The sequence below is a fragment of the Coprinopsis cinerea genome (assembly GCF_000182895.1).
Source record: "Coprinopsis cinerea okayama7#130 chromosome 3 map unlocalized cont3.3, whole genome shotgun sequence".
NCBI classification, from domain to species: domain Eukaryota; kingdom Fungi; phylum Basidiomycota; class Agaricomycetes; order Agaricales; family Psathyrellaceae; genus Coprinopsis; species Coprinopsis cinerea.
In genome coordinates this window covers 944,580-966,720 of record NW_003307542.1, presented here as the reverse complement: position 1 = coordinate 966,720, position 22,141 = coordinate 944,580, and the positions used below count along the sequence as shown (strand labels likewise).

General features: G+C 51.7%; 12 protein-coding genes across 12 annotated transcripts; 6 read left to right on the top strand and 6 right to left on the bottom strand.

Annotated features, from left to right (window-relative positions):
* Positions 1-248: 248 nt before the first annotated feature.
* Positions 249-2,449, top strand: CC1G_04493 (hypothetical protein; the record flags this gene model as incomplete). Its single annotated transcript, XM_001830008.1, has 11 exons — positions 249-491; positions 542-602; positions 657-781; positions 849-1,065; positions 1,161-1,225; positions 1,312-1,390; positions 1,449-1,596; positions 1,653-1,689; positions 1,752-1,935; positions 1,998-2,171; positions 2,235-2,449. 11 exons carry the CDS (start codon positions 249-251, stop codon positions 2,447-2,449), a joined length of 1,548 nt encoding a protein of 515 aa, XP_001830060.1.
* A 189-nt stretch (positions 2,450-2,638) lies between these two features.
* Positions 2,639-3,260, bottom strand: CC1G_04492 (hypothetical protein; the record flags this gene model as incomplete). The annotated part of the gene is made up of 4 exons (XM_001830007.1): positions 2,639-2,746; positions 2,805-2,968; positions 3,032-3,118; positions 3,173-3,260. 4 exons carry the CDS (start codon positions 3,258-3,260, stop codon positions 2,639-2,641), a joined length of 447 nt encoding a protein of 148 aa, XP_001830059.1.
* Positions 3,261-3,782: 522 nt separating this feature from the next.
* CC1G_04491 (hypothetical protein) lies at positions 3,783-4,897 on the bottom strand (the record flags this gene model as incomplete). Its single annotated transcript, XM_001830006.1, has 3 exons — positions 3,783-4,404; positions 4,459-4,672; positions 4,726-4,897. The coding sequence occupies 3 exons, from the start codon at positions 4,895-4,897 to the stop codon at positions 3,783-3,785; spliced, it is 1,008 nt and encodes a 335-aa protein (XP_001830058.1).
* Positions 4,898-5,613: 716 nt separating this feature from the next.
* Positions 5,614-6,463, top strand: CC1G_04490 (hypothetical protein; the record flags this gene model as incomplete). Its single annotated transcript, XM_001830005.2, has 5 exons — positions 5,614-5,697; positions 5,754-5,962; positions 6,009-6,107; positions 6,168-6,189; positions 6,245-6,463. The coding sequence occupies 5 exons, from the start codon at positions 5,614-5,616 to the stop codon at positions 6,461-6,463; spliced, it is 633 nt and encodes a 210-aa protein (XP_001830057.2).
* A 386-nt stretch (positions 6,464-6,849) lies between these two features.
* CC1G_04489 (hypothetical protein) lies at positions 6,850-8,121 on the top strand (the record flags this gene model as incomplete). Its single annotated transcript, XM_001830004.2, has 8 exons — positions 6,850-6,945; positions 7,006-7,141; positions 7,211-7,232; positions 7,284-7,388; positions 7,452-7,473; positions 7,528-7,753; positions 7,787-7,954; positions 8,018-8,121. The coding sequence occupies 8 exons, from the start codon at positions 6,850-6,852 to the stop codon at positions 8,119-8,121; spliced, it is 879 nt and encodes a 292-aa protein (XP_001830056.2).
* A 386-nt stretch (positions 8,122-8,507) lies between these two features.
* On the top strand, positions 8,508-9,372 carry CC1G_04488 (hypothetical protein; the record flags this gene model as incomplete). The annotated part of the gene is made up of 6 exons (XM_001830003.1): positions 8,508-8,529; positions 8,578-8,712; positions 8,773-8,809; positions 8,871-8,987; positions 9,050-9,071; positions 9,130-9,372. The coding sequence occupies 6 exons, from the start codon at positions 8,508-8,510 to the stop codon at positions 9,370-9,372; spliced, it is 576 nt and encodes a 191-aa protein (XP_001830055.1).
* A 194-nt stretch (positions 9,373-9,566) lies between these two features.
* CC1G_04487 (RNA methylase) lies at positions 9,567-11,486 on the top strand (the record flags this gene model as incomplete). The annotated part of the gene is made up of 9 exons (XM_001830002.1): positions 9,567-9,775; positions 9,830-10,080; positions 10,160-10,239; positions 10,294-10,410; positions 10,460-10,516; positions 10,575-10,788; positions 10,853-10,949; positions 11,006-11,231; positions 11,286-11,486. 9 exons carry the CDS (start codon positions 9,567-9,569, stop codon positions 11,484-11,486), a joined length of 1,452 nt encoding a protein of 483 aa, XP_001830054.1.
* A 396-nt stretch (positions 11,487-11,882) lies between these two features.
* CC1G_04486 (hypothetical protein) lies at positions 11,883-14,673 on the bottom strand (the record flags this gene model as incomplete). The annotated part of the gene is made up of 4 exons (XM_001830001.2): positions 11,883-12,626; positions 12,682-13,711; positions 13,884-14,070; positions 14,127-14,673. 4 exons carry the CDS (start codon positions 14,671-14,673, stop codon positions 11,883-11,885), a joined length of 2,508 nt encoding a protein of 835 aa, XP_001830053.2.
* A 299-nt stretch (positions 14,674-14,972) lies between these two features.
* On the top strand, positions 14,973-15,599 carry CC1G_04485 (mitochondrial import inner membrane translocase subunit; the record flags this gene model as incomplete). The annotated part of the gene is made up of 4 exons (XM_001830000.1): positions 14,973-15,101; positions 15,148-15,334; positions 15,387-15,509; positions 15,571-15,599. The coding sequence occupies 4 exons, from the start codon at positions 14,973-14,975 to the stop codon at positions 15,597-15,599; spliced, it is 468 nt and encodes a 155-aa protein (XP_001830052.1).
* A 334-nt stretch (positions 15,600-15,933) lies between these two features.
* CC1G_04484 (peroxisomal targeting signal 1 receptor) lies at positions 15,934-18,635 on the bottom strand (the record flags this gene model as incomplete). Its single annotated transcript, XM_001829999.2, has 9 exons — positions 18,513-18,635; positions 18,415-18,453; positions 18,018-18,360; positions 17,831-17,947; positions 17,007-17,749; positions 16,518-16,940; positions 16,412-16,465; positions 16,210-16,359; positions 15,934-16,146 (listed from the first exon to the last, which is right to left on the bottom strand). Exons 1-9 carry the CDS (start codon positions 18,609-18,611, stop codon positions 15,934-15,936), a joined length of 2,181 nt encoding a protein of 726 aa, XP_001830051.1. The 5' UTR covers positions 18,612-18,635.
* A 432-nt stretch (positions 18,636-19,067) lies between these two features.
* CC1G_04483 (hypothetical protein) lies at positions 19,068-20,576 on the bottom strand (the record flags this gene model as incomplete). Its single annotated transcript, XM_001829998.2, has 5 exons — positions 19,068-19,426; positions 19,493-19,499; positions 19,575-19,662; positions 19,723-19,810; positions 19,898-20,576. 5 exons carry the CDS (start codon positions 20,574-20,576, stop codon positions 19,068-19,070), a joined length of 1,221 nt encoding a protein of 406 aa, XP_001830050.2.
* A 750-nt stretch (positions 20,577-21,326) lies between these two features.
* On the bottom strand, positions 21,327-21,699 carry CC1G_14127 (hypothetical protein; the record flags this gene model as incomplete). Its single annotated transcript, XM_002911548.1, has 4 exons — positions 21,327-21,383; positions 21,438-21,463; positions 21,516-21,564; positions 21,691-21,699. The coding sequence occupies 4 exons, from the start codon at positions 21,697-21,699 to the stop codon at positions 21,327-21,329; spliced, it is 141 nt and encodes a 46-aa protein (XP_002911594.1).
* Positions 21,700-22,141: the final 442 nt, after the last annotated feature.

The window sequence follows — 22,141 nt, the reverse complement described above, 5'->3', positions numbered from 1 at the left end:
AGGAGACGGTGATAAGTCGGTGGTGGGTGTACTTACAAGGGAGACTCGGAGGTGAGAAGTTTCCATCAATGGATTGTTCACATGAAGCGCCCAACCAACAGGTGATCATCTTCCCCCGCTTGTCATCGCCCAAACGGCTACTTGTCCCGGACTGTGGACAATCTTTTAACTGTGTGTATCAATGGATCCAGTTTGGAATCTACGTCTTCTTCTCCCTCTATTTCCATTCCGTTCGCCGGCTTTGAACCATGGACGCCAAACAGACGGCGACGACGGAGGATGCAGTGGTCCAGGAGAAGCAACTTGAGACTGCTGCCAGTGACAAGGACACTGGGAGTCTCACCAAGCACTCTAACGCCTCAAAGAAGAGCCTGTCGAAGGAGGCAGGCTCCGACCTGAAGGCTGACGGTGCAACAGTGGAGGCCGTCACAGCTGAGGAACCCGTCCAGTACCGGCTGTACAAGGCTAGGTTCGCTGGACTCGTAGCTCTGGTCAGTTCCCTGTCATTCAGCTCTCTTGAACAACGCTGAACAGTGTGCAGTTCCTGCTCAATGTGGTGTCCGCCATGGCCTTTTCGTGGTTTGGTCCGATATCCAACCGAAGTGCGTTCTAACGTCGACCATTCCGTTCCGCGCTCCGTCTGACGTCGAGCTCAGTGGCTGAGGATTTTGGTATCACCCTTGACCAGGTGAACTGGCTAGGTATCGTCGTATCGTGCATCTACCTCCCCACTGCACTCTTCATTCCCGTCATCGTCTCACGATGGGGAATTCGTCGCTGCGTACGTGCCCACAACAACGCCCTTGGCACCGCTCCCGAGCTCACAGCGCTCTCGTCGCATCCCACAGTGTGAAATCGGCGGTATCGCCCTGATCCTCGCTTCCTGGATTCGATACGCTGGGACAGTTACCTCCCTCCCGCCCAAAGGCGCATATGCCTTGCTATTCTTCGGCCAGGTCTTCGCAGCCATCGCCCAGCCCATCTATCAAGTCCTCGGCCCCAAATACTCCGAGACATGGTTCGACCTCAACGGCAGAACGACAGCCACAATGGTCGTGGCTATCTGTGCGTCTTCTTCCTGGGTGCTCCATGACTTCTTTCTGAAATGCAGTTCTTATTTTTCTGATGTCCGTTCCACACTACTACTTCGACTGATGCAGCGAACCCTATCGGCGGTGCGCTGGGACAACTTATCAGTCCGTTGGTCGGGGACACTCGTCGTTCGGTGAGTACTTCAGTTCTTTCCAGGCCTTGGGTCCTTGGTCTCTGTTACGATAGTGAGTGATATTGATCGTGTGTGGGTGTACACAGATTTTGGTTCTGGGAATCCTTGGTACTGCAGTGACACCTTTCATCCTTCTCGTCGGCCGGGCGCCGCCCACACCACCCAGTGCGTCCTATTCCACTTGGATAAGGGAGATAGCGATACTGACTTGGCCATCGTTCAGCTTATGCCGCCTCAAAACCTCCTCTCAGTCTGAGCAGCTTGCTCAAGGCTATGCTTGGCAAACCTCCTTCACCTCAAGCAGCCATGTCAGGCAGGGAGCGCCTGGACTTTGCAATCATCACCCTGGTCTTCGGTTCTCTCGTTGGCGCGTACGTACTCTCCTCGATATCACATATTCTGTCACTAACTAGAACCTCCTTTGCAGTTCGAGTTCCTTCGCAGTTCTTACTGCCCAGCTCTTCGTGCGTTCCCATTTCACCGATAAAATCATATGCTTCGTTTCTGACACCTACAAACGACATAGGAACCCCACAAGTATACACCCGACCAAGCTGGGTTCTTCGGAGCGTGTCTCCTGCTGACCGGTATCGTCGGAGCCATCATTTCCGCGCCCCTCTTCGACAGAGTCTTCACCCACCATCTGGCTCTGACGACCAAAGTATTCGTTCCGGTCACTGCGGCTGGATGGTTCTCCTTGATCTGGGCTAGTGAGTTGCCAGTGAATTGGTCATTGTGGTTTCTGGGATCTCACCTTGTTTCTCCTGTGCAGTTAAACCTGGAAATCTGGCGGGATTGTTTGTGATCATGACCATCATCGGTGTGAGTTCGGTTACGATGTTGCCTGTGGCCTTGGAATTGTCTTGTGAAGTCACCCGGAATCCTGATGGAAGTTCGGCTATCCTCTGGTTCACGGGTAACCTCCTCGGAATCGTTTTCGTGCTCTGTAAGTGCCGCATCCTCCTCTTGGCCTAACCGAGTCGGAACTAACTCGTCCTCGAATGAACAGCTCAACAAGCCCTCCGAGCACCACTAGACGCTGACCCGCCCCAACACCTCCGCCGGGGCTCAATATTCAACGGAGCATGGGTCCTCGCTGCAGCATGCTCAGTCTTCTTCATCCGCGGTCTCCAAACTCGCAAACGACTAGACGAAGAGAAGAGGCGTGAAGCTGAGCAGAGACAGGGTGATAACTCGGAGTTGTCGCCTGTTTCCCCTGCTTGATGTCTGCGTTTGGTGTACGATGGGTTACTTTACATAAATTATAGACTTTCAAAATATTCTGTGATGGTGGATCCATCTGTTGATATCGACGATCGAGTGATGGCCGCTTTTGTTGGGTTTGCATGGGCATGGTGTATTCGACGCGTACCGTACGAGCATTTATGTGTATCTTAATACATCATCTATTCGCTATTGGAACTCTTTGGTGAGAGATTCGACTAGTTCGTCTGCTGTGATGGGTCTCTCGACGCATGCGTCGAGATGGCGCGCGATGAGGGTGGCAAGAAGGTGTTTGCACTGAGCACCAAAGGTCAGTCGTGGCCAAACCGCTTGTTTTAAAGCAATAGTGACTCACCATAATATGCGTGCCGGTTGAGAGCACTGAATACGAGAACGCGGGGCAGGAACAGTAGAAAGGGATCTCTGCTGGAAGGTCGAGGTGTACTAGGTATGTTGCTGTAGTCCCAAGAACTTGGTATTCCGTCTTGTTTTTATTCCATGGAAATATCAATTTTAACACTGTTCATTGACATTAGCCTACTGTCTTCCAGATGCTCGGGCGTCTATTGTGCCCCCACGTACCGTTCCCTCTGTCTACCAAGTCGAGAGCAGCAACAACCAGCGTTTCGGGAAACAGCGCACCCAGCTTCGCGTAAGACTCATCTGTCACTGATATTATCCGAGTCAGCCAATAATAAGCGGAGATATCGTGATATCGCCTACGCGTATCGGTCTCGAGCGAATCGAGGATGTTGAACACTACAACGAGCAACTCGGAATTTAGGACTACGACGTCCTTGCCAGTCTCCATTGCAATAAGAGCCACTGTCCATGAATTTAAGTGTGAGCCTGATTAGTTCGGAGGCTTGTAGGTGAGGGAAAAGCCTCTCAGATCGTCCTTGGTGTAGTGTACATGGAGGTTGAGTGTCAAGAAGAGCGGCGCCTAAATTTAGACGCGTCGTGGCACGCCTCCCATCAAATGCGTCACGCGATTCGAGATTACCCCTAACTCTCGAGTTCAACGCTCAGCTTCCGTCGGATTCTCGTTCGCGGATGCAAAAATTGGCAGGGACAGAGGTGCGAAGATTCAAGAGAAGAGGCTGAATTTGGACGTCGAACCCTATGGTGATAGATTTTCACGCCGTTGCGCTGTCGAGGATGGTCAGCGGACACGGGAGTTTCGAAGGAAGGTTTCCATGCATATGTCTCTACCGGTTTCGGGTCAGGACCAAGGCAGCGTGTGCTTAGGGGAGTATTGAAAAGTAGTTCGTGAATACACCAAGAGACGATCAGAAGGAACTCAGTCATCACAGTCGTCTCTCCAGTATTCTCCTTATTCGTACATCCTCCTCCCACCATACCCATGATAGCCCTGACTCCGCTGCACATCTCGTCCCCCACTGTAGGCTGTGGCTGGTGAAGCAACCCGTTCAAAGTACTCGTCCTCCGTTCCCCTCGAATTATTTCGGCTTGGTATCTGAGGAAGTGGTCGGATATTCGAAGGCTTAGGTGGGCTGAGTTCTACACGGCCCTCTGATTGTTGATTGGAGAAGCTCAGACGACCCTGATGTCTCCGCGGTTGAGGTGCATAGTTGTCACTTTGCACGTAATCTCGATGAATGGCCGGTGGGCTCTGATTTGTCTGTTGTGACGCATAGCGATCGAAGTGCTCTTGGGGATCTGGTGTTCGGGATAACGGAGGAACAGGCGCTTTCCAGCTATACTGAGCGCTGCGCTGTTTTGCTTTGCGGTGGAGGAAGTAGGCAATCCAGAGGAAGATGAGAAGTGCGATTCCGCCAACTATAGAGCCTAGGATAGTAGGCAGCGGGCTCGTAGAAGCGTGGGCGTCGCGGCGTTCGAGGCTGTGGATGAACGGACGGTGCGGATGGGGTTCCCGTTGGAGGGTGATTGATGGGTGCGACCTGAGCTCTTCGTCTTCTTCAAGGGCAGTGTATCTGAAGGAGGCTTCGTTGAATGTACTGCGCAGTGTGGAGTATGACGGAACTTACATGAACGCATCAACGTTCAATGTGGAACTCCCTGACCCGGGAATGAGTCGGAGGGTATGTTCGGTGTTTTCGAGACCTGTCTGGTACCACACTATTGATGTACCAGCGCCTCCACTGGGAATGGAAAGATTGATGTCGTCTGAAGACGAGCCGTCTAGCTCCACTCGTATTGACTGCCCCTCAATCCGGGGAGTCGAATAATAAACGGCAACACCTGCGAGCACGACCTAAGATGAGTACTACGGTGACGACAAGAGGGCCACGTACCAGTGAAGCTCAGAGTGACTGTTGGCTGTGACGAGCTCGACGACCCAGTACACCAGGAATAGGAACCACTATACCCTGTGCCACTTTCTACAACCCAGCCAGATCCGTCGCAAAGAGTGGGAGAGTATTGCAGTCGGCCCCTATCCGAGTCATCCACTGTGACATTGCGCATGGCTGTAGGAAGCCTAGTCGTGTGGGGGGAACAGAAGACTATAATGCGGGGTGGTTGTCGAGAACGAGAATAATCCGACCCAGGTTGGGTATTTGATAGAGATTTCAGCTCGGCAGGGCATTTTGTTACACCTGGGCTTTGATGAAAGTGCTGATTCCAAGACCCATCCTACGGTTTCGACGGCGCCGCCGGGGCTGAGTGACTGATGTGTACCCCACATACCAATTGAACGGATCTGGGTTAGCATCTGCCTGGGACATGTGAGCCCTCGCGGATATCCGTCTGATTCTGCTTTTCGCCTGCAGTTGCGCCTGGGCTGAGCTACGTCGAGCCCAACAAATGACAGTCGTATTCTCAGGGCAACTATGGTGGTCTAATGAAAACTCTTTCAGTGGATATGTTCCATGTGGCCTATATTGAATCCATCAGGAAAACCGACAGGTTATGGGAATCGTACCTTTCGGTTCTTTGCATCCTTGAGAATTGCGTGAGCTGCATCAATTTTGCCTATCTTCGCAGACTCTGGTTCGCAATTCGCCGCCGTCCGACCTCTGTGAGAGAGAAACGTCGTCAGGACCAAGAAGCCAAGAGCGCCCAAACCGCTGAACGCGCTAATTCAACTTCCGACGCGTCACGATCGCGCTCGATTCAGCCACTCAGCTTGTTCCTTTCTTGTTCTGTAAGACCTTCCAACCTTTGCTCAGAAATCACGAAAAATGTCTGGAGGCGAGAATTGCGCTAGGTGCCAGGCTCCTAACCCGGAGAAGAAATGCTCCAGGTGTCGTGTGGCAGGGTATTGCGTGGGCAGAATCTACTCCATTATAACGGATTATATCGCTAATTGGATGCTCAACAGAACGCGGAGTGTCAAAACGCACATTGGAGAGAACACAGGGCGTCATGTATCCCTGAAAGTGTGCAGGGCATTGTCATCCGCTGCGAGGGCGAGCGAAAGCCGGGTGGCCCTTTCGCCGTGACCCAAGTTCCTCGCACACATCCTCTTCATACCAGTGGCTTGAGGCCACCTCTGCCAAAGAAAGTTGGAGTGCCTCTCATTGTGTATCGGTGAGTCCTGGGTCAATGAGACACGGCCTCGGTTAACGATTCTCAGCCATCCAATTGATCCTGGCACACCTCGAGGACCGCGGCTTGATAACCAGATCGCCACTTACCTGATGATTGACCTAAGGACAGGATTCGCCCCTCCTGAGTACGTTATTTTGCTCAGCTAGCATGGGGGATCGAACTCACTGTATCTTTCCTTTCTCAGATTCCAACAACAGGCTGGGACTGTAGGCTTTTCACCCCGCAATGAAAGCCCCATTCTCACAGCCATTCTGATTTCAGGTCACTGTGATTCGCGCCGACTACAAGCCACTGACAATGACCGAGATTGAGACAATCTGGATGTACCACGACCACATTCTCGATCTCTTTGGAGATGGTCCTCAGGTGGCACACTCTGCCATGACAAAGGAACGATTCCAATCCTTCTGCCAGCGGTACAAGGAGGAGTGCTTGATGAACAATCGGAAAGAGTTCGAGGACCTGAAGCTTCCCATCTGACACGGCATCTTATGACCAACCTTTTGTTCTGGTTCAAGGCCTGTACGACCTTTATTGGGCCTCTCTTTTGTTTCGCCAGCGATGTTAATCAATGTTACACGTCTTTCTTCCCTGGATACTACACAGCTTAGCATATAGTAAGTAACAGAACACCAACCATCAACATTGAGCCCACATTATACGCCAACTATCACGGAATGGTATCACACACAATCGAGCATCCACAACCCTTGCCTGCGCAATAATCTTAGGTGAGTGGCACAGCCCGCCTGCCACAGCTGCCCGAATGACCCCGTCTTCTTACGTCCATAGCCTTTATAAACTCGACATCCCTTTCTCTACCCTACCCCCTACCCTCATCACGACCAACCCATCGAGCGCACAATATGCCAGAGCCCAATGCGCCTTGTACCCATTGCGGAGTACCTTGGGGAACTGTTCGCCTTCGGTGCTCTAATGGATGCATAACCGTGAACTATTGCGTACGCACTTTGAATGACCTTCCTACACTGGATGGATGCCTGACTTATCCTACCACTTAGAGCAAATCCTGTCGAACGGATCACTGGGAAATGGTCCATCGGTCCGAGTGCATCCCAGACGAGGGTGTAGAAGGGCTCGTCGTCTATTGCAACGAGGACCCCGACCCTCAGCGACGCGGGAACGCTGAGCTCCAGCGTATGTCCTTTTCTCGGGGACATCGAATCTTTACGGAAGGGAACATCTCACCCATAACTCGAAGGATAGGGTTCCCCCTGATCGTCTCTAAGTAGGTCGCGTCTCTCTCCGGAATGTAAATGCATGGCTTTAACTTCCATAGGAAGTATATGCCTGCACCCACGTCCTTCTACTCTGAAAAAGGCCTCGATAACAAAACTGCCAAAATGTTGATGCTAAGTCCGAAAACTGGACATACCCCGGAAGAGTAAGCTTTGGCACTGATCACTGGGCGCCTACATGTGGTATTAATCTTGTTTACTCGCATTAGATGGCAGCAGAACGTCGGCACGGTGGGTGTGGCTCGAATCGTCCAAATCAAATCCTGACTTCTATACCCGCGTCAGGTCTATATCATCAGGGCTGACTACCGTCCCCTCCACGAGCTTCACCTCGACACCATCAAGTCATTTATTCAGGCCCTCGTCCTGTCCGCATCTGATGGGCGCCGGCATGGTACTGGCTTTGGCGAAGGTGTACCCAAACAGATCACGGCAATGACCTTTGGAGAATGGCACAAGGTATTTAGGAGGTGGAACATCGAGAGGGGAAACACAGTCTTCACTTACATGAGTGACTTGCCGATTGGTGGATGATTTGAAATAGTGCCCGATTTCTCCCTCGCTTCCCCTAGTGATGACCTGAGCTCCACAAGGACTGTGTATTATCAATGTATTATTATCCTTTTTAACCACGTCAGAATCAAACGGGATCGTCGCGTTCGAATAGGATCTACTGGCTCCTACTCCTGTCCCGCACCTCAGCGTGCAGACGGTATGTGATCACTATTGAAGACTTGTGTGAATGTAATGACATGCTCAATGCGGCCTTGCGCAGACGTTATTCGTGTCGTCGCTGTCCCCAGTGTCCCGAGCTGCGACAGTCTCCTCGTCCCTTGGTCACCAGGCCTGGGTCCCAAGAAGTTCGACATTCAAACATAAGTTTCCGGGAGAACGTGCTCATGATTTTAAAGACGGTTTACGCAATGAGCGCTTGTATGAATTGAGGCTGAACATCATCATCGCCTTTAAGTAACTCGAGGGGCTGACAGAGGCTCACAGAGTGCCAAAATCTAGAACTTCGATAGGATTAATGGGCGCTTATCAGTAGAACCGTCGCGAAAGAAGACCGAAGACCGGTGGTATCCCACGTTGTCTAAGAGAGTAAGGCTTCTCGACATTCTCCGCAGTTTGCGCAGCAGAGGGAAAGGTATATATACGTGAACCAGGTTATTCTGCCCGCCATCGAGACGACTCGTACTTGGCAGCATGGTTTCCAACGCCTGCATCAATTGCAAGTCGGCTGGTGCTACAAAGCGGTGCGCCAGATGCCAGAAGGTCTGGTACTGCGTGAGTTAATGCTTGATTCTGATCATGCTCGAGGTGTGCCTCATTCAGTTGTCCCCCCTCGCCCGCAGAGCCCAACTTGCCAGAATTCTCATTGGAAATTCCACAAGGAAGGCTGTATCCCTGAGCACGTCACAGGTGTCACAATCTACTGCAATGGAGAACGGAAACCGGAAAGATTCTCTGGTACTCGTATTCACAGAAGCGACGCTGTTTTTGGATTTGGTTATGTCACTCCCGTACCAGCCAGGTTCGGTGTCCCATTGCTAATCTTCAGGAAAGAGTATGTGGCCCTTCACACAGTCGAGCTCCATGCCCAAATTTAACGTCGTTTAAACTCGCAGTTCCCTGCCTGAACCATTTAGACCTTGGAGAGGTACTGAACAAGACCCAAGTTCTCTGGACAACCAAGAAGCAACATACCTGATGATCTCCACACAATTTGGCCTTGCCCCACTCGAGTGAGTGTCAGTTATCCGGCATTAGATCTTGCATAGAGGGTCTAATTTTGACATCGAAATAGATGGCAGTGCCAAGTTGGAACGGTGAGTGTTTGCCGGAGCCAGTCGTAAACCCATTTTCTCATTTTTCGCGTTGAAATAGGTCACCGTTGTGCGAGCGGATTACAAGCCCCTCACCCCCGCCGAGCTTGAGACTATCTGGGCATACATATCGCACTTGATCTCTAACTATTATGGCCTAGGTGACCGAGACCCGGATGGATCTGTAGCAAGGGCGCAGATGACCAAGGAAAAATTCCTTGCTTTCAGCGAGCTCTACAAGGAGGAATGCATAAAGAAGGGACGTGCCGAATTCAAAAATCTCGTTTTACCGATTGGCAAATAGGCTTCAAGTAAATCTCTTAGTGTCTGAACTATCTACATTGATACCATTGAATCTTATCATGTTCTGTACCCATGAACGCCCAGGCCAAGCCGAGTTTTGATGGATCGCGACTCGGACAATAATTCCTTTGATCGATCATTTCAAGTTCTCTGGATGAGCCCTTTCAGTTTTGACCACCACCAGATCTCGAGAGAATGCCCCAATATCTGTTCCACTTTGCTCAAGTACACAACGATTTTCGGATACCAGAACTCGACTCGATATCAGAACTCTACGGGTTCAGCTACAAACTCGCCGAGAACAGCGGTGGGCACGGAAATGATCCTGGCCGACCGTTCATGGTCCTCGAGCTCGCCGATGAAGCTCAGGCGAGGCTTTTAGCTCGGAGATGCATCTTAGTGAAGTGTGTATCAACCCATGCTCCCCCTTCTTTAGAGAAATGACCTCGGATCTTCAGAGCCGTGTACGAGTACTATGCTCAGGGAACGACCTATGAACAACTTCACGCCGCCAACCAGCTCCCAGAAGCTCGAGAAAAATGGTCAAAATACATTGAAGATACCAGCTTCAAGTTCATCATTACAGCCTACAACCACACCATCCCTCAAAGGCGACAAAGAGCCGTCATCGAGAACTTCTCCTACATGGGGTTCCTCGGCAAGATCGATATGAAGAACCCGGAGATATTGTTGACCTGCTTTGAAGAATGTATGTGAGTTGATTTCTTCTGCACACGTCCCTCCAGTCGTGCAAGACCGCAGGGCTGACGTTTGAATGGGCTAGCTAGATGACGACGAACGTCGGGCAACCCCTCGAGCTAGACATGAAGGAGATGGGGAATTCCGACAAGTATACTTTGGGAAATTGGTAGGTCTCTCGCATACAGCTTTGATCGTATCCTTTTACTTGACATCTTTTTAGCTAGAGGAAGGCTCTGCTCGCCCATTGGTTGGCGTTTTCGATGTCAAGAAACGAAAATTCTATGGTAATACGAGCATGGAGGCAGAAGTCTCCTTGCTGATGGCCAACCAGACCCTCGTTCGTCTTACCCTCTTCGCACCATAACAAGTCCCTAACACCGATCCAGGCTTCGCCAGGGAAACTCATGTACGACCCCTTCATGGGTACAGGGAGCATGGCATATGTGCGCTGCATTCCATCTGTACAAACTATCTCAGGCTCAATGATTCCTTCGCATCCAGCCTGTAGCACATTTTGGATCCCTCGTGTTCGGCTCAGACATTGACGGCCGCCAAATGCGAGGAAAACAGGGCATGCAATCTGAGCCTGGAGTCATCCGAGCTGCCAAGCAATACAACGTCGACCACCGAATTCTCGATCTCGCCACCTTCGACATCACGAACCACCCTTGGAGAACTGGAGGGATCTTTGACGCTATCATTACTGACCCACCCTGTACGTTCCACCTCGTGTCGTCCACTGTGTCACAAGTGTTCTGATCGCGCATCGGTTTCTGTAGATGGTGTACGAGCAGGAGCTAAACGGCTAGGAAGGAAGCGCGAATTGTCGGAGCGGCAGAAAGAGCTGTGTAAGCTTCACAGGGAGAATCCTCGTCCGTAAGTACCGACAACCTTTGTAGCCCAAAGCATCTTTACCATCGATGTCCATACAGAGACGATGCCCCTTACATTCCTCCAACAAAACCGTACGAACTCTCACACCTCGTAGAAGACCTCGTTCTCTTCGCTCGCTACATCCTAAAGCCGAACGGTCGACTCGTGTTCTTCCTCCCAACAATAACAGACGAATACGAAGAAGTGGACATCTACACCATGCTCTGCGAGGGGATGGAAGTGATCGCCAACTCTCTGCAGGATTTTGGAGGATGGGGAAGGCGGGTGCGTATCGTCTAGATCTCATCCCTGTTCCCAGAGATTGAAAAGTTCTGTTAGTTAATCACAATCAAAAAGACGACCGACAAAGAGTACGGCCCACCGGCCTTCGAGCAACGAGCAGAAACGAATGGAGAGCCAAAACACATCCCAGCTCATAAAGACTTCCGGGAAAAGTATTTCCAGGGATTCAAAAAGGACAGGTCGCGATCGCGGAGCGGGACTCCAGAGGTAGTACTGGACACTCCCAAATCGTCGTAACAGCGTTCCTCGGGTTTCGGCGCGATTGTAAAGAAGAGTGCTACTGATTCAAAAGGGCATATTAGGAGTGGCAAGGTGATACATACTGGTGCTATCCTATACTCAGCCTATCATAATAGATACTGAAACAGAATACAAATCTAGAGTAAGTACAGGGCAATAAAGGAGTGTACTAAATGCACAACTAAGGTTAGGTAATCGAATTATAACCGAAAAGACGGATGAATTCAGAACAAAAAGTCGTGAAGGTTTAGAAAAATAAACGATGATGCATCGTATGTGATACAGCCATCCAATAGGTGACAGCTTTGGTATAATAACAGATGTGCCGCAGCAAAATGAGGTGTTGGAATCGTCAATAATGCGAGATACTCAAAGAATGAAAATATGGTTGAATTACTGAGCATAAAATCGTTCAGGTGGAATAGCCTTCGTCTTCGCGCTTGAGCTCTTCACACCGTTCGCGCTGGCGGTGCCATTCGTCGTAGTCGGAACGAACGCCTCGTTAGGTAACCGATACCTGTCATCGAGACTCCTCCACTCCAATAGTTCAGCGAACTGCTTCAACTCGGACACCAATCGTTTGATAGGCGCATCCTGGTCGTTATCCGCAGAAGCAGCCTTGTCTGACGACCCCTCCTCTTCATCCAAACCGTTATCCGCTGCAACCCACTCGGCGAGATGTTTGATGTCCTCAGGATGTGCGAACGCGTACCACCGCTCCTTCTCCGGGTCATCCTCATCCCCATCCACGCTCATAGCATCTTCATCGTCACCGCCCTGTCGAGGCACATTCGGACAAAAGGCCTCCTTCTCATCTGGCATCTGGCCCCACACCAGCACCATCCAACTAAAGTCAATGAACTCGTCCCTCTCTTCAGCTTTAGCCGGCCGAACTCGCTTCTTCAGCCTGAGCTTGGAATTGACTTTACCGCCCTGCTCGCGGATGGTGTGCATAGTGTCGATGTACTCGACGGCGGCTTCACGTTCTGCAAAACCGGGCGAAGGAATGTAGTATACTCGACCGTCGGGGTCGGTGCCTGACGGTACGAATCGAAGTGCGAATTCAGACTGAGCGATCGTTCCAGAATGGTCAAGGGCTGACAGAATGTCTCTGTGGAGTTTCCTTGCGAATTGGAACTGTACGCCAAGAATCAATACATGCTACTAGACGCACTGTAAGACGAATACTTACCCTGTGCTTATCCTTGGCCTTCTCTTTATCCTTCATGCTCTCTCGCTCTTTCCTAATCACCTCCCACCTCTCGCCTTCGCCCCTGACGCACTCTCGAACCTTGCGCACCAACTCCTTCGAGGTCTTCAATCCCTCGTCCAGGTCTTCTCTAATAGCGGAAATATCTTGTTGCAAAAGTTGATCGATCATGGAAAGAATAACGGGAATGAATTGACTAGCACTGAGGATCGAGATCGAGGAACCATCCGCCATGGTTGTTGCAGAGGTCATACCGCGGGTTGCACGACGGCCTTGGTCAACGGCAGCGAGGATGGTAAGGGGAAGAGTTTGAGGTTCGGATAATGAGATGGCTGAAGGACCGAACAGCTCCATGTCGCCCTCCACTTCGACCCCATTCACTGACGGAGAGCGAGAGTTGGAACTGAGATTTGTTAAAGACGACGAAGTGGACGCGCTTTCATGAGCAGTGGAAGGTGGGCCAGAGGGAGCGTTGGATGTGGATGTCAAGGCAGCGTTCACCGCGTTCTGCCATTCGACCAAGATACCCCAAACTTTGCTAAGGTGAAGCCCAGCTTGACGAAGTGCCCGCACTGCAGCATGAGAAGCACGGACAGTGGTGACATCATCAGCGCGAGCAAATAAGCCAAGAAGACCGATGAATATCGCTTTGACGCAATTGTCCCCCACCCAAGCAATTTCGTCCAGCTCCTCAACCCCATGGATAGATTTGCCGTTGCCATTGAGCTGGTCGAGTTCGTCAAGGTGAGCCTTGGGAATCGCGGCCTCACTGAGATGGTTGAACCGGAGCAGGAATTCTCGGATATACAAGCGTTCCTCGAGCTCGGATTGGTCCAATGCAGTTGCAACCCGAGTCCATTTGACAGGTGCAAGTGTCTTTATCTTGCGTTGAGCTTTGGGACGGGCCTTCTTCTTGTCCACTGGCGCGGTTGCATCGGGTTTGGTGGGTTTGGCCTTTGCCTTCTTCGAAGAAGCAGACTCGTTCGGAAGGGACTTGCGGACAGCCATGGCACTGTAAGGGTTGAGTTAGTTATGCTTTGAGAGTAAAACGGCGATGTCACATGCCCGATGGGTTCCAATCCTTTCAGCTTCCGGCAACGAGGGCAGTTGCATATATCTTGACATTTGGGACACCTATGAGAGCAATAAGAGACAGTCAGAGACACAGTCATGGGATCACTCACTTGAAGTAATAACCCGCGTTATCCAAGTGGCCCGGTTCGCGCTTCTTATTCGTCTTGAGAGCATCAAGGTCCAGGTTATACCGATTCTTCAAACACGGTCGACAAAACTTGTTGACACATCTCTTTGACTTGACGACTTTAGTCTTTCCGACTTCGCGCTGTTCAAGAGTGGTGCAGTGGATCGTGTCTATTGACGCCTGTCAGTCCCAAGGAGACACTTATCAATGGAGAATGGATAGCTACCTCCCAAATCACGCTTCTTGCAGCATTGATGGCAGTACGTCCATCCATTTGGGAACTCGGGGCATGCCTTGCTGGGGTCGACCTCGATAGTCTCGTCGACCGTTCTGGCAGATGAATTGAGCTGGCTTGGTTTGAGAGGGGCACTGGCGGTCGGTGCAGATGCACTGGCACTAGAGAGGGACCTAATCCGTTTGGAGGCAGAAGAATCCGAGTCTGCACTAGGATCTCGATCGCGGTCGGTGAATTTACGCTTCATAGAAGCGGACTGGGGAGCAGAACTGGCAGATGAAAGCATTGTCTGGCTTTTCTTGGAGCTCAGACGTTGTAGGGGTTGTAAAGGCGTGTTTTCTTTGAGTTTGCTGCTGGAAAGCGACACGTGTGTTGAGGTAACTTTGTTGTTGGTCCGAGTCGCGCTGGCACCGGCCGTCACAAGGGGACGATAGCGCTCCAAATCAAGCGAGGAAGATGTAGGGACTTGGACGTATACAGTTGAGCTCGCTGTCGAATGTCTTGAGATCGCTGACGTTGGCGTCGCCGTCGGGGACATGTCAAGCGCGGCACGACGACGATAAACGACCCAGTGATGGTGGTTCAGAACAGATTCAACACAAACTCAATTTCGCATCTCTCAGGGAGACGCGCTTAACCGAGCATACCACGTGACATAACAGCACGTGAAGTTACTGACATGGCCGAAAAGTTTCACAAACCCCGCATTTGCGTTCTGACCACCTACCTGACCTTTACCGCGTCGCTCTCGTCGTCGTTCCCAACGTCGAGCTAGCCAGTTTTTAATCCTCCCACAAACCGTTCCTTGTCGTTGTTACCGTCCGTCCCGCCAAAAACATGTCTAGTGATCATACGCGCGACCCATGCCCTTGGGTGATCCTCAACGACTTTGGCGGCGCTTTCTCGATGGGTGCTGTCGGTGGTGGTATCTGGTATGGCATCAAGGGTGCAAGGAACTCCCCAAGAGTGCGTTAAACGTCTTTGTTAACCTCCAATCCTAACACGCCCCCAGGGAGAGCGATTCGTCGGTGCCATCTCACAAATAAAAGCCCGCGCACCAGTGACAGGCGGCAACTTTGGTATTTGGGGTGGTATGTTCTCGACATTCGACTGCGCGGTGAAGGGATACCGGCAAAAGGAGGACGCATGGAATGCGATCATCTCTGGTTTCATGACTGGTGGCTGCCTTGCTCTGCGAAGTGAGTTGGCGTGTTGTGCTGGCGGCTCCCGACTGACCGGGCCTTATTCCAGGTGGCCCAAAATCGGCACTAGGGTCCGCCATTGCTTGCGGTATCCTGCTCGGTGTGTTCGAGGGTGTCGGTGTTCTGCTGGGACGGGTGTTCAGCGAAGGCCAGGGACCACCAATGGCTCAATGTACGGCGTCATCTTTCTTCCGCTCAGCCACGACAGTTTTAATGACCTTCCCTTCCTACAGTACCCCCTCAACCTGCACCAGCAGCATGATCGGCGCACACAACACCATCTACTGTAAATTATTAGACGGATTCCATGATCCACGAACAATCACCCCCATTCACCACTACAGCAATATCCAGCGTATACGTGAAAAGATGTGGCTTCGCCTCTCGCATAATGACGTGCTCCACATGATGTTCGCTTTAGAGTCGCGGACACTGGGTTCACTGGCATCTTTACTTACTACTACCATCTCTATGCTAATTCGTAGGCTAATGCACCTGGATCGCACAAACGGATGTATTGTTTCTACCATGCCATTCGAATCCACATCTAATGACGATACCAGAACTTTCGCTCGTCCACACCGTCGAGTCTAAATTTACCCGTAGAAGCGCTTTCGGAATCCGTCGAGATCCCTCAAATCGCACAATGTCGCCAGGTCTGCTCGTTGCATATGCAAGCAGCTGGTCTTCAAGCTGTCCCACAAAGCGTTCGAAATGACGTCTTGCTTGTCACCGGCAGAGTCCATCGTGGCATCACTCTCCTGTAACAGCAACGCATCAAGAACATGCTGCGCGGCTTCTTCGTATCGCTGAAATGAAAGCACATTCAATATCTCTGCTTCTCCTATGACGACGCCTAGACTAAAACTCACCCTGAGATTGATGCAGGCAATTCCGAGGTTGAATCGAGCGCGGATGTAAGTTGGGTTGAGCTCAAGCGCCTTGTAATAGTATTGCAACGCTTCCTCGGGTTTGCCGCTGTTGGCCATAGTGGCGCCGACACGGTTGTACAACAGCCAGTCCTGGATATCGTGTGAATGCAAGTCCTGTGCATTGCAGCAAACCAATACTTACTTCTGGACGAACTGCAAGTGCGGTTCGGAAACAATCTTGGGCCTTCTCATATTCCTGAAACATTGTCAGCTAGTCATTCCACCAGTCCCCAAAACCCAAAACCCACCTCATTGGTATTGAGCAGCACAGCGAGCGCAATCTGGATATCCGCATCGACTTCCGAACCCAAGTCGCTCCTCGCCATCGCAATCAAACAATCAATGAGCCTCGTAAATTGGTCTCGCAACCTCATATCCGCCCTCGGAGGGTTCTCCGCGTTGAACCTTGCGACTGCATCGGCATACTTGGTGTTCATTTCCACCCATTTCGAAATAGCTTCGTACGTCCCAGTACGGTTGCTATCATTGGTGTACGAAATGCCCAACGCAAGCCAGGATGGTAGGTGGGTAGGGTCAAGCTCCACAGCGCGTTCCAACGCTTGCAGCGCCTTGTGCTCGCGCTCGTTTTCTTGTTGTTTGACACCGAGCTCGTACCAAATGGAGGCGTTGTTCATGTCTCTCTGGACAGCCGCTTCGAGCTCCAAAACACTCTGCACAAGTACGAATACCCATATCAGAATTCATATCTCCCAAACACAGAATGGAATGTTACGAACCTCGAGGAAAGCCTGTCGTCCACCTCCATGCAACAAATGATGTCTCGACTTGGACGATTCTCCAAGGAGATATGGGTTCTGCTCCTGGAATTGGTATGTCGAAACAGGCTTAACACCCGTCGTCGTGGCTTCAAATTTGTCCCAGTCTTCCTGAAGGCGATCCCACATTGCCGTTTCAGGTGTATCTTTGGCTCCCCACCGAGCACTCTGCTGGTCGTTCCAGTACTTGGCATAGTCGGCATTCTCCTGACGGAAATACGCATCGTTAGGATCCTCCTCCCGGACATCACCTTCGTCCTGATGGACAGTCTGCGGTTCATTCACCTGTTGGTGCATAGCCATGCTCCCTCCGTCAAGACCAAACGCTCGAGGCGCCGAGGTATTGAGAGGTCCAAGGACCGGGTCCACGGCTCTCCCTTTGCCCTTGACGTCAACATTCGCAGACGCCGACGTCCTCGTCCCGTCGCTCTCAACCATTTGGTTTCCTTCCACGATGACCTCCCCGTCCCGAAGCTGTTTCATCAGCTCCAAGAATTGACTTTTCTTGAACTTTGGGTTCGTCTCATGTTGGACATGATCGAGGAGCATACCAGCCGTGCGCGCCAATTCGTCTCCGTCGAACTGTTTCTGAGCGGGTGCGGATTGTTCTTGCTGGGGTTGTTCTTGGACGACTTCAGGGACGTGTTCAGACGTCGGTCCGACGTTGAGTTCCAGGGCACTGAACTCCTTGTCCCACGAAATCCCTACATCGCCATAACGCAAAATCAAATTAGCCAAATAAGCTCCTATATCGATCACCCCAAGAAAAAAAGAAGGGGACGTACGTTTACTGGTTGTCGCCGCCGTTGCCTGCGGTTGCATTTGCATCTGCGGCATAAAGCCAGGCTGCATCTGCATCGTGTTCATTCTAAACGCTGACATCCCCGGATTCCAAGTTGGGCCTAATTGCATCGCAAAGAGAGAAGACAAAGTTAGACTGCGGTAGGCGGCGAACTGACGTAACAGACCCACCTTGCTGGATATTAATCGACGGGGCATGCACATGCGCAGCATGGGCTTGAGAAGTTTGAGCAGGCTGATATGTCTGGGTCATAGGAGTCCCTCCCATCGCCTGCTGCATAAAGTCCATCCCCCAATCCGCCGTTGCAGCCGCTCCCGGTAGCTCAGCCTGCTGTTGAAGCGCTGGGGGCCCATGGGCGTGCATCGGTAACGCCTGTCGAAGAGCAGACACATCGAAATGACCATCTGGGGCGAGTTGGCCGAGGGCACCGCCAGGTCCGTTAGCAGCAGAGAAGAAACGGGCAGCGTCTTGATCAGCTGTTGCTGAACCGCCAGCAGGTTGAGATCTGAAGGCCTGTACAGTGGCGTTAGAACATATGTCTGCTTTGGCGTATAAGAGATGAAGCACCTCGCGGGAAGACCCAGCTCGAGCTTGGTTAAAGAAATCCTGCAGATACAAAGGTTGAGTACCAGATTTTGGGGTAAGGAAACGAAAACCGTCCGGACCTGCTGAACTCCTCGATCTTGTTCAAACCGCCTTGAGAGATCCTTGAGTGCGTTCGAGGGCCCGCATTCAGAGCCACCAACGAGCATAGGCAACGCCATCCTGAACGACCTCAACAGAGAATGAAGTGGTTTAGAGCCAAGTTGTAGCGACCAGTAGCCGCTTTCGGTTGCCGGAATCTAATCCCGGCGCTTGCGGCTTCTAAGCAAAAAGTTTCACGTGCTTATTCCTCGAGCTCCATCCGCCAGGAACCGCTAAGTCGTTCGTCGCAGAAATCAGTATTCAGGTTATTCAGGTTACAATTACAACAAGTACAGGAGTATAGGCTACACAGGGTAGATTGTGTAGGTAGTACTACTTCTGAGGCACCCATAAAAACGAAAGAAGCATCATCACCACAGTGGCATCCGACAGACAGAGAGAACATACAAGGGGAAACCGACATACTGAGGCGCAAATGGTCGCGCGAAGTCGCGACCAATGTAATTAAATAAGTAACAAGGAGGGAATAAAGAGAATAACAAAGCGACGATCCGTATGTGTGAGGGACATTACAACTATTGAGGAGCAACAGTTTGCTCAGCAGCCGGTGGAGGGGGTGCTACGAGTGAAGCAGGCGGAGGGGCATTCGGGCCTTGGATGACTGGCATCGGCGGCGGCGGTGGCGGAGGGTGTGGCAGTCCACCAGCAGCCTGCTGTTGCTGCTGCGCTGCCACCTGTTGTTGAGCAGCGGCCACAAGAGCAGCGGCTTGAGCTTGAGCCTGCGCCTGTGCCTGGGCTTGCGCCTGTGCTTGGGCTTGGGCTTGTGCCTGTGCTTGTGCTTGTGCTTGCGCCTGGCGATTTCGCTCATCATCCGCGGCCATTTGCGCAAACTTGGGGTTGTGTTGTCGACAGTCAGCGCCACCGTCCGATCGAACTGTAAAAGCAAACAAGGGTCCAGTCAGTCTTTTAATACATTAAGCTTTTGAGGGGATAAACTCACGATGCCTCTGAAAGAGGAAGGAGAGGGAAGCATTCATGTTAGCGTCTACACGAGGAAGCGGATCGGACGAGTGGTGACGTACATTCAATGCATCCAACCGGCTGAACGTCTTCTTGCATCCCAGACAGATATTATTCTGGGATTTGGCGGTATGAAGTGCCTGGTGTCGCCTAAAGGCAAGTCGGTGGAATTGAGAAAACAGTCAACCAAACGGACGGGAAAGGACATACTTGCAGTCGTGCTGTCGAGCAAACCCTTTCTTGCATCCGGGCCACTCGCATACATATGGGCGCTCCTCCGTATGTGATCTCAAATGACCTGTAAAGGTTCTATCAACAAAGAGGATTGACAGCCACCCAAAGCGAAAGAACCAACCTCGCAAATTAAATCTACGAGTGAACGTACTTCCACACCCAGGGACTGGGCACTGGAAGTGAGCCTCGTTCCGTCGCCGACTCGCACTCGCCATCTGAGTCGCAGACGTCGTAACCTGCTGTTTCTCCACTTGGAGAATGGGAGGGAGTCGGGTGACACCGTTGGCAGATGGGTAGTGGTTAGCTCCAGGTCCAGTCATTGCAGCGTCAGGGTTGGGTGGGTTGTTGGTCAATCCCAGACCTTGGGCATGGTTATATAGCTCAGCGGCGTTGGGCGCTAGGAACAAATCAGAGGAAGATTTGGGACTGCGCTTGGGAGGAGCCTGGCCACCCGGAGGCGGAGGAGACATCTGAGATGAAGTGGAGGAAGTAGAAGGTTGGAGGTGAGGAGGTGGCGGTAAATGAGGTGCGAAATGGATAGGTGGTGTTGGTATTCCTGGTGGAGGTGCATAACGCCCGTAGTCTCTGGGAGGCGGTGGGGGACCATCGGGGTGAGTCGCAGGACCTTCAGTGGGTATGCCTTGAGGAACTGGTGGACCAGCAGCAGCCTGATACAGATGTTCTGGGGCTGTTGGATATTGGATCCGCGGCAGAGTGTCGTGAGCCATGTGTTGTGGATCTTGGGCAGGCGGTTGGATCTGGGGTGGCGACGCCGGGGACGGTGAGTCCCTTGGCGACGCCTGCTGTTTCGGTTCGGGCGGTGGCGACATATTCTTGGTCAACAACAGTCCTTCGTCAAGGCTTTACCAGATGTCGCGCTCAAAACGGGTCCTGGACGATGGAGGCGGGGGACAATGAGACTCACTGTGGTTCTGAGCGTTCTCGCGGGGGCGCTTAAATGAGCAAGTGCACAGCCTGCAAATCGGAGTCTGTCAGCGGTGGGATGAGGGAAAGATCATGAAATCGGATGCTACAATTTAGGAGAGTTTGCCAAAACTGTGGCAGAATCGGGAGAGTATCGAATTGTCTGAGGAGTGATTTGAAGAATGTGAAGGGCAAAGCCTGGCTGCGAGAAGATCGTGGTTGGAAGAAACGGAACAACGAACGTGGCTGTGTGCCTCTGGACAGCCACTCCCCTTTTGGAGTTGTGCGAATTTGGCTCCACTGCTGACAAAAACAGCTGTGCAGGTTCTGCAAAATATCCCGTTCATTCCCAGTGAGAATCGGGGTGCGCCAAATCTAGCCCAAACATTCCCAAATTTCTGGGCTTTTTCGGAATGCCTCGGGGTGGTTTGGGAAAATAAATTTGACAAAACTGCTAGTCCTCACATAGCTCAAAAAGCCCCATACGAAAAATTTGTTATCATCCACTTTTATAGCATTTCTGGTTGATTTCTGGGATATATTTAGGAACATCCATACACTGCCCCAGTACACCCCAAATATGCCCAATCCACCGGTACACCAGACCATCCCAAATCCACTCCAAATTCAAATACTGCCCAGTCTCCTCCTAGCCACTACAAGTCCGTAAGTCGTGCCGTTGCGATATCGAGGTCGGCGGTCGGAAGGCGAGTCTAGAGACAGCGAAAACACGTCAGAAAGGTACATGGGGAACGTAGGACACTTACGAGACACTTTTCAAGATAGTAGAGGCCTGCGGGACGGATGTTAGCATGACGAAAGCGTCGGGGGTGAAGTGAACATACCACGAGGCTCAAAACTAGGAGTACATCTGTTGTCGAGAGCTGGTACAGACTATAGCGGGTCGCGTAGAAGCTGAGGAGCTGGAAAGGCGGTCACAGAAAGGACTGGCGGGATGGAGTTTGAAACACGAAAGGCTCGCCTTCTTGTTCTACTCCCCTAGCCCTATCTGCAATTTACGACGTCCATTGCCAACACTGCTGGCACCCGCCGCGGGCCCGCCTGTGAGCTGAATGCGCGCTGTTGTCCTTCATCTCGGTCGATGGTCAAACGGAGGGGTGGGTAGCAGGGCGTGCTGCACGTAGAGTGGTGGTGGTGGTGGTGGTGGTGGTGGTGGTGGTGGTGGTGGTAGAGTCCAAGACGGGTATGCGGCCGACACAGAGTCTAGCCAAATCGAAAGTCACCTGGCGCCCAGGCCTGCGCGTGACCAGAGCGAGGACTTCACGATTCCTGGATCTAGGGATTTGGCGAAACGACAGAAAATAATGCGGGACCTTTGTGATTGATTTCGTTACATCGGTACATTTGAGAGTGGTTTGGGCATATAGCAGAGCGAGAAAAGAAATTGGATCGAGTGACGAAATGTCGACGGAATGACCAAAGAGGGTGTCGCCGGCTTTGGGCGTGTCTG